We start from the raw sequence: 9,016 nt of genomic DNA, 5'->3' as shown, positions 1-9,016 counted from the left end.
TCTCCATCCAACCTGACAGAGCTTGAGAGGATCTGCAGAGAAGAATGGGAGAGAAACTCACCAAATACAGGTGTGCGAAGCTTGTAGCGTCATACCCAAGAAGACTTGAGGCTGTCATCGCTGCCAGAGGTGCTTCAACAATGTACTGAGTAAAGGGTCTGAATACTTATGTAAATGCGATATTTCTTTTATTTTTTGCAAAATAAAAACCAACATGTTTTTGCTTTGTCATTATGGGGTATTGTGTGTAGATTGATGAGGAAATAAGGCTGTACTGTAACAAAATGTGGATTAAGTCAAGTGGTTTGAATACTTTCCGAATGCACAGTATAGTACACAAGGGTGTGTTGAGTCGAGGTGATGTGGGACTGAGGTATTAGCGTTTGGTCCTCCTGACACCCTGGAATCCCTGCGGCAGACCAGGCAGCGTGGAGGTTAAATAACTACTGTGTGACTGCTGGAACAATGAGCAGGCCCTAGTTTAGGGCTGACACGGCTTTATAATGGCTACACATCGCCTTGCCCACAGGGCTAAGACTAACACAACTGTTAAATCTACTAAAATAAGAGGGAAAGAGGGAGGGAGGGATGGAGAGAGAGGGAGAATAGGTGTTCTAGTTCTTGGTGGAACACAACAGAGAGACAGATTAATGTGTGAGGTTGTTTAAATTCAGGTAATGTCCTCAAACATTAGCATAAACATGTGGTGAATCTCCTTTACCCTTAGTGTAATGGATGATCAGAGTTTAGACCAGAGCCAGAATGCCTCAGAGTTGTGTATCTCTCTCTGTTTTCCTCTCAGTAAACTCTTAGTTGTAGGTCGAGTAAGGATAGCAGTCAACTGGGAGCTCAGTAATTCTTCAGACAAGCAGGGCTCCCTGAAATGCGGCGGGAAGCCAGACAGTCGGAGTGTCGGCAGGAACCCAGACAGACACAGTTTTAAGGGTACACAGTACATGACAGCAGAGACAGCAAAGGTACTCTGCTGCATTATCAGCATCTACAAGTATCCCTGCTCTCAGATCTTAAAAATAGATCTTAACGATTCTGGTGTGCCAAGCTACAATAGACTGTAAAGAATTGGGGAAAGTTAGAAGAAGAATGAATTTCTAGTGTATTTCTGTTCTGATCACAGCTGTAGTGAAATGTTATCTGGCTGATTGCTGAGCAGCTGTACATGCAGCTGTGAACCTCTCAGATCTGCACCACAGATGAATCATCATCAACTACTACTGATGACAACCCAAAGCAGCATGGGCTGAGGACATCTCTGAACAATGAGTGGGTGAGAGACTGAGGGAACGCTGGAGGTAGAGAGAGAGAAGAGGCTACATCTTCAGTCCCAGATGGCTTTGACCTTACCCCCACTCTCGCCCCCCTGCCTCTGACCCAACCTCCCCCACTGACAGGTCCAGAGTCTGGCCACGCGTCAGTGCCCTTTCCTCCCCCACATCAAGGGGGCTGTAGCTGGCCTTCCCATCAGAGTTAGGGGCAGAGGGGAGTGTTGTGTGTATATACAATGCCTTTATTTGAAATGTGTAAATACAGCACTTTGTGTAAAACTTAAAGCAGATCCACTTCTGAGATGGATAGAAACATAAAATGCAGTGGCATAGCCCTGAACCAGTTCTGTTAGTGTCACCCCATGTCTCATAGAGTGGAGCCAAGTAGTGACAACCCAGAGCCACCATCAGACAGACCGATAGACAGACAGTCCAGGGATCAAACCCCTGTCTGGCCAGCCTCAGCAGAGGTAATCCCTGACAGCGAGGTGCCCTGGCCCTTGCCTCAGATCACAGCAGGAGACCCCTGACTATACTGCCCTCATTTACAGTACCTACACACACAAAGCATTGGGTTGGAAGCCAGGCAGGCTTTAAAGCAGCTTCAGAGGACAGACAGACAGACAGACAGACAGACAGACAGACAGACAGACAGACAGACAGACAGACAGACAGACAGACAGACAGACAGACAGACAGACAGACAGACAGACAGACAGACAGACAGACAGACAGACAGACAGACAGACAGACAGACAGACAGACAGGTCTCCCTCCCCAGTCAGTTGTATTACAACCTCTCAAGATGGCCACTGGCAGCAGGCTGAGACTACAAACAGACCCCTAAAACTGATGACAACACCCCTAGCTTTCACTCTCACATTACCCTAACATAGTATAGCACCATGTGTACTGTACACTAATACCTAATGCTCTCATCTGCAAAGAGAAAAAGAGCACGATAGCAGTCAGTGTTTTTTTTTTTTTTTACAGAATATCTCCCCCATGTCCCACACATCGTCTCTCCCCTACTGTTCCACAGTTCAGGCTGTACCAACCCACTGCAAATCAGCCCCACACAGCCAGAGCCCCTCACATTACTTCTCATCTGAATGGCAGAGTGGGAGGGCTGGTACAAAGGAGGAGAGATGGAGGGAGGAGGAGAGGTGACAGGAGAGAGAAGGAGGGATGACAGGATAATGAAGGATAGAGGATGACACATCTGGCTTTGTAGAGCTGCTTGTGGCTCTGCCTATCTGCACCGCACCGATACCGCAGGATAACAAATAAAAGAAAGGAATGGAGAGATACAGAGAGAGAGTGGGTGAGGGAAAAGGGGAGAGAGAGAGAGAGAGAGAGAGAGAGATAGGCAGACAGACATACATGAGATGAGGAGGGAGTTTGAGGAAGAGAGAGAGTGGGTGAGGGAAAAGGGAGAGAGAGAGAGAGAGAGAGATAGGCAGACAGACATAGATGAGATGAGGAGGGAGTTTAAGGAAGGGAGAGAGTGGGGAGAAGAGAGAGAAGGTGAGGGGGGAGGGGAGAGAGAAGGTGAGGGAGAGAGTGGGGGGAGGAGAGAGGTGGAGAGAGGGAGAGAGTGGGGGGAGGAGAGAGATGGAGAGAGGGAGAGGAGTGAGATGGGCTGGATTGGCCATGATTGGCTAAGATAATGGCTGGGCTGGAATGCTGTGAGTTGAGTTTGGATTGGTCTGCCATGTAGCATGCTTCTGTCTATAACATGAGCTGGTCAGTATGTGTAGATAATCCTTGCTACTGCCACTTATTTGAAAGATACAGTAGAACATTAACCATGGAGAACTGCAAAAGTGCTGCTACTGCTCTTCAGGGCAACAACAATGCTGCCCTGAATTTAGCAGGCACTACTGACAAAGATCAGTGGGAAAAAGTTGTGATGGACTACTTTCTGTACACGTCAGTGTGAACCGGAGTGACTTGATACAATGGGCCAAACAAGCGTTCATCCATGTATACGGGTAAGAGTCCAGCTACATTTTCAGATATTTTAAGTGTCTAATTTTGCCAGAAAGTTGGTTTCTTTGCAAGTTAAACTGTAGTGTAAGCTAGCTAGCGGATGTTAGCTTGCTGGCTCGCTAGCTAACGTTACGTGTATGATATATGTCATAATACTATTCGTACCTCAGAAAGTCATTTGTATTGCTAGTTATAGCCTAATGTTAGCTGTCTATCTAAAATTGAACCTACAATAGTTGGTTAGCTTTAGCTACCTGCAGATTCATACTACCGCATTTCATGCATGGCGGCTAGCTATGACAATCCGTTTGTACTGTAGCTATGGGTTGGGATTATGGTTCATTGTTTAGCTAGCTAGCAAGCTACATGTCTAAACAAAAGACTCCACTTGGCCAGATGATTACATGACCCATCAAGTTAGCCAGGTGTGTCTGGGGGTGATTACGGTCATCTATTGTATTTCATGAACCTGTATACATGTCTAGACAATAGTGACCCATCCACTTCGCTATAAATAAATGGTTCTAGCATTTATTTCACATGACTCGTCAATTTAGACAAGTGTATCTGGATAAGCATCTAAGCTAATAATTATAAAATATGTATACAATATTTTTTATCTGGACACGCTTTTATTTTAGATATTGCTACTATGCAAATATGCAAGTATCCATTCCACTGTACCGTTTACAATCTTCTGTATCCTGTGAATGTGAAAAATAAACATTTTATTTGATATAGTGTGTCTTTACCAGAGATGGTAATGTGAAGAACAACATGAGCTGCACCAGCCAACTAACATTAGCTAGCTAGCTAACAGTACGCTTTCACTTTCAATGAAAACGACTTTTACAAAATTAGAAACTTAGAATATCTGAAAATGTAGCTAGCTAGAGTCTCTTACCCGTATACATGGATGAACGCTTCTCCCTCTGTCATGGATGCCATGGTTGCCCTTAGTTTGAAGATGTAATCTGGAGACAGGTGTTTTATACAACATCCTTCTTCTGTGTGTTCTCTTTTTCTCTCTGTATTTGGCAATCATCTCTCTGCTTCCACCGGGCATTCCACTGATTTCTAAACTCGGTCAACTTCTTCCATGACAACGACACAGTTTTTTCCCCCACCATTGTCATCAGAAGACTCTACAATGGCTGGGTCAATGAAAATGTTTTTACCTAAATCAGGGATTTCCTCATTGTCTGAATTCATGTTTAGAGTCAGAGAGAGTCAGCGTGGCACGATCATCCTCCAGAAAGTAGGAAACGTTTTCCCACTGAGCTTTGCCGATATCACCATTAACTTCAGGACAGCAATGTTGAGAGCAGTAGCAAAACTGTTTCAGTTCTTCATGATATCTATTTTTTTTTAAAGCAAAAAAATCAACAACTAAAATATATAAAATGCCTCTCCTGTGAAGTTGTGACGTACGACATACGCCTAGTTTCTTGAAACGGGTCACATACTTATCTAGCAGCCTCCAAGGAAAATCGCTATTATTTGTGCTAATTTTGTTTGCGTTCTAGTAATAGATACCCAATGGGTTTTGTGTTTTTTATTTGGTGCCCCCTTGTGTACTAAGCCGGCAATACCGTATAGCTCGGTATGAGCGAAGGACGATATGAGGATATGAAAATCTGGATATCGCCCAACCCTAACATTAATCTAGGCCATATATAATCCCCCTGCAGGCCAGCACTGCTGATGTAGAGCCTACAGACACTGATACTAAAGCCTAAAGCCATGAATCAGAGATCAACATAACTCATCCGCTAAGCTGTATTCATATCATACAGCTTCAAAAAATGACTCAGATTAAATACAACGACACAGTATGCAGTACTGTAAATACATGGAAGGAGGGGGTTGGAAAGAGGTAAACAAAGAGAGAGAGAGAGTGGGGTGCTACTGAGATGGAGAAATAAATAATGAGAGGGAGGTAGGGCCAGAGACGGAGAGGAAGATACACAGAGAGCACCTAGATCTGCTGCACAGATTGTGTCAGACCTGGGCCCTGACAGTAAATATCAGTAAGACAAAAATAATGGTGTTCCAAAAAATGGTCCAGTTGCCAGGACCACAAATACAAATGCAATCTAGATACCGTTGACCTATAGCACACAAAAAACTATACATACCTTGGCCTAAACATCAGCGCCACAAGTAACTTCCACAAAGCTGTGAACGATCTGAGAGACAAGGCAAGAAGGGCCTTCTATGCCATCAAATGGAACATAAAATTAGGCAAAAAATACTTGAATCAGTTATAGAACCCATTGCCCTTTATGGTTGTGAGGTCTGGTGTCCGCTCACCAACCAAGAATTCACAAAATGGGACAAACACCAAATTGACAATCTGCCTGCAGAATTCTGCAAAAATATCCTCCATGTATAACGTAGAACACCAAATAATGTATGCAGAGCAGAATTAGGCCGATACCTGCTAACTATCAAAATCCAGAAAAGAGCCGTTAAATTCTACAACCACCTAAAAGGAAGCGATTCCCAAACCTAACATAACAAAGCCATCACCTACAGAAAGATGAACCTGGAGAAGAGTCCCCTAAGCAAGCTGGTCCTGGGGCTCTGTTCACAAACACAAACACACCCAACAAAGCCCCAGGACAGCAAAACAATTGGACCCAACCAAATCATGAGAAAACAAAAAGATAATTACTTGACACATTGGAAAGAATTAACAACAAAACTGAGCAAACTAGAATGGTATTTGGCCCTAAACAAAGAGTACACAGTGGCAGAATACCTGACCACTCTGACTTACCCAAAATTAAGGAAATCTTTGACTGTTCAAACTCAGTGAGCATAGCATCGCTATTGTGAAAGGCCACCGAAGGCAAACCTGTCTCTCAAGAGAAGACAGGCTATGTGCATACTGTCCACAAAATGAGGTGGAGACTGAGCAGAACTTCCTAACCTCCTGCCAAATGTATGACCATATTAGAGACACATATTTCCCTCAGATTACACAGACCCACAAAGAATTTGAAAACAAAACCAATTTTGATAAACTCCCATATATACTGGGTGAAATACCACAGTATGCCATCACAGCAGCAAGATGTGTGACCTGTTGCCACAAGAAAAGGGCAACCAGTGAAGAACAAACACCATTGTAAATACAACCCATGTTAATGCTTATTTATTTTCCCTTTTGTACTTTAACCATTTGCACATCGTTACAACATCGTGAATAGAAATAATTAAAATTGTCTTTATTCTTTTGGAACTTTGTGAGTGTAATGTTTACTGTTAATTTGTATTGTTTATTTAACTTTTGTTTATTATCTATTTCACTTGCTTTGGCATATTTTTCCCATGCCAATAAAGCCCTTAAATTGAATTGAAATTGAATTGAGATCAAGAGAGGGAGAGAAAAAGAAAGGTAGACAGATCAAGTCATGTGACTCACCGAGACACGCCCCGTCCATCTCCTCGTAGCCCACGCTACAGACACACTTCCCCAGAGGCACCAGCCAATCACCATCAGCGCCGCAGTACAGTTTGGGCGTGTCCCTCTCCTCGGCATGCTCCACACACGCCCCCCTGACCTCTACCAGGGAGGAGGAGTCGACCCGGGGCACGGTGTCAGGGAAGGAGGCCAGGTTCCTCAGGGTGAAGGGACACCTCTTATAGTACACCCTGACTGAGACCAGGGCGATGCACGCCCCAATGTCCTGGAACGCCAGGTACAAACCCTTCCTGGAGATAGGACCCACTTCCCGCACCTATAGAAAACATTCACATGAACAATGATTGCCCATTGGGGATTAGGAAAGTTAATTGAATTAAACTCTAGTATGCAGTGCCTGCACAATTTCCCCTCGTAGGAAATTGTCATGCCAAACAATAGGAGTTGGCAAGGGAGCAGAAACAGACTAGAAATAAATCACATATTATTGAAATTAAATGAAATGAAGTGGACCTCCGTGTTGAGCTTGAGGATGCGGTCTCCCAGGTCCATCTGGGTGAAGCTCTCGTCTGCAGCGATGGTGTCGATCTTGGTGTACTGGGAGGGTTTGAACTTGACCCCGTGGGACTCATCTGTCTCATAGTAGAAAAGGTTGAAGGTCTCCTTGCAGGTCCCAGACACCCAGGGGATGGAGTTACAGTCTCTCAGAGTGAACCGCAGCTCCACGTACACCTGGGATAAATGATCAACACAGTCAAGAACAGTAGCTGATGTATTATTCAAAGCCACTTACAGGAAATACAATTGGTTAGTATATGTGTCCCTTGTGGGCATTGAACCCACCAACCAGGTGTTACCAGTACCATTCTCCAACCTACTGAGCCATCTAGCAAAACCCCAACCCACCTTCTGTGCGGCCTGGCGGAAGATCCAGTTGGAGCGTAGCCAGTTGTTCTGGTTGGGTTCCATCACGTGACACACCTGGAAGGTATGGATGGGACGGTTGTGTTCATCCATCTCTGTTATAGCATCCCACTGGAGAGGAGAGGAGAGGAGAGGAGAGGAAAAAAGGTACTGTTAGTGAGCTGCTAAAATAGTCAATATATAGTGTGAAAAGCTGTCCAACATTAGAAAGTAAAAGGGAAAGGAACAGGAACGGTACTAAACCGATAATAACTGTCTCTAACCACCTGTACCCCAGCTCTGTGACTCCCAGGTCATATGACAAAGGTGAAAGCTCTGTAAGTGCTTCATGAGGTCACAGGTCACCTGCCTCTGTGTTGTTAGAATTGAAATCTAATGGAGATGTTTAGCACCAACCCTCTGGCTCTACCCTCTATTACACTGACACGCACAAACAGGTGTGTTTGTGTGTGTGTTTGTGTGTGACGGCTGTAGCGACCCTGGACCACCTATCACCAAGCTCCCAGAATCAAATTACCTGCTGAGGAAAATGGTTTTAAATCAGCTCAACAACAGCACAACACTTGCCCTTCAGTCTAGACATGTGGCTGATGTGACTCTGACCTCTGTATGCACTTTGACCTCCGCATACTCTTTGTCCTTGGGCAGATCATCTCACTCATGAGTGTTGTATAAAAATAAGTAGTATTTGCATGGAATAGATGGTCTAGTGTCACTCCCAACCCTGTCTCCTAAACCAACAAAGGCTTTATATTGGTGTCTGATGTCTAACACATTCAAAACACAGCAGCACTAAGAGGAAAAACAACCCCTTCTTCTCTCCTCAACTCACTCTGTCACCCCATCTCCCTTCTCTCTCTCCTCCCTCCCGTCCACCCCCTCCTGTATCTAGTCTAATTAATAAGTGGGAAGAACAGAAGCTCTTTATTAGCAAACAGACTATGGAGAGTTGGGGAAAGAGGACACTAATTTGAGCCAATTATTTCAGCGATAATAAGCAGTATTGTACTTATCTAAACACTACCTCTCAACAGGAGAACAGTAATCAAATCCTAATGTTTAGTTTCAAAGACTCATTATCCTTTTTAATGACATGTTTTAATTCAATCAAAAAGACGACACGATTTAATACATTTCTCCCTCAAGGTGTCACAGTAATCATAACGTAATTAAAACAAATTGATTTAGATTAAGTATTATATTGCCTAATATGCATCATGTGGTATTGTGCTGTGGTGAATTCTAAATAGGATCCCAACACAGCCATCTACAAATCTGTGGGTTTGCTTCAGCCAAATCCTACATACAGACGTCAAAATCTCAAATATCAAACAAACTAACAATTACATCAGTGATATAAATAGACTGACATTTTCATCCACTTCTT

The 9,016-nt window shown here is 43.9% G+C and overlaps 1 protein-coding gene across 1 annotated transcript in view; it reads right to left on the bottom strand.

The window, feature by feature from the left end:
- LOC106582188 (ephrin type-A receptor 6) overlaps positions 1-9,016 on the bottom strand; it is a 218,615-nt gene that overhangs the window by 134,112 nt on the left and 75,487 nt on the right. The window contains exons 3-5 of the mRNA XM_014165015.2: positions 7,612-7,740; positions 7,219-7,437; positions 6,706-7,021 (exon numbers count right to left, since the gene is read on the bottom strand). Coding sequence (XP_014020490.1) covers positions 6,706-7,021; positions 7,219-7,437; positions 7,612-7,740 — 664 coding nt within the window. The remainder of the gene's footprint in view (positions 1-6,705; positions 7,022-7,218; positions 7,438-7,611; positions 7,741-9,016) is intronic.

Source organism: Salmo salar, chromosome ssa21 (genome assembly GCF_905237065.1).
Source record: "Salmo salar chromosome ssa21, Ssal_v3.1, whole genome shotgun sequence".
Lineage (NCBI taxonomy): Eukaryota > Metazoa > Chordata > Actinopteri > Salmoniformes > Salmonidae > Salmo > Salmo salar.
This window is presented reverse-complemented; position numbering and strand designations above follow the sequence as displayed.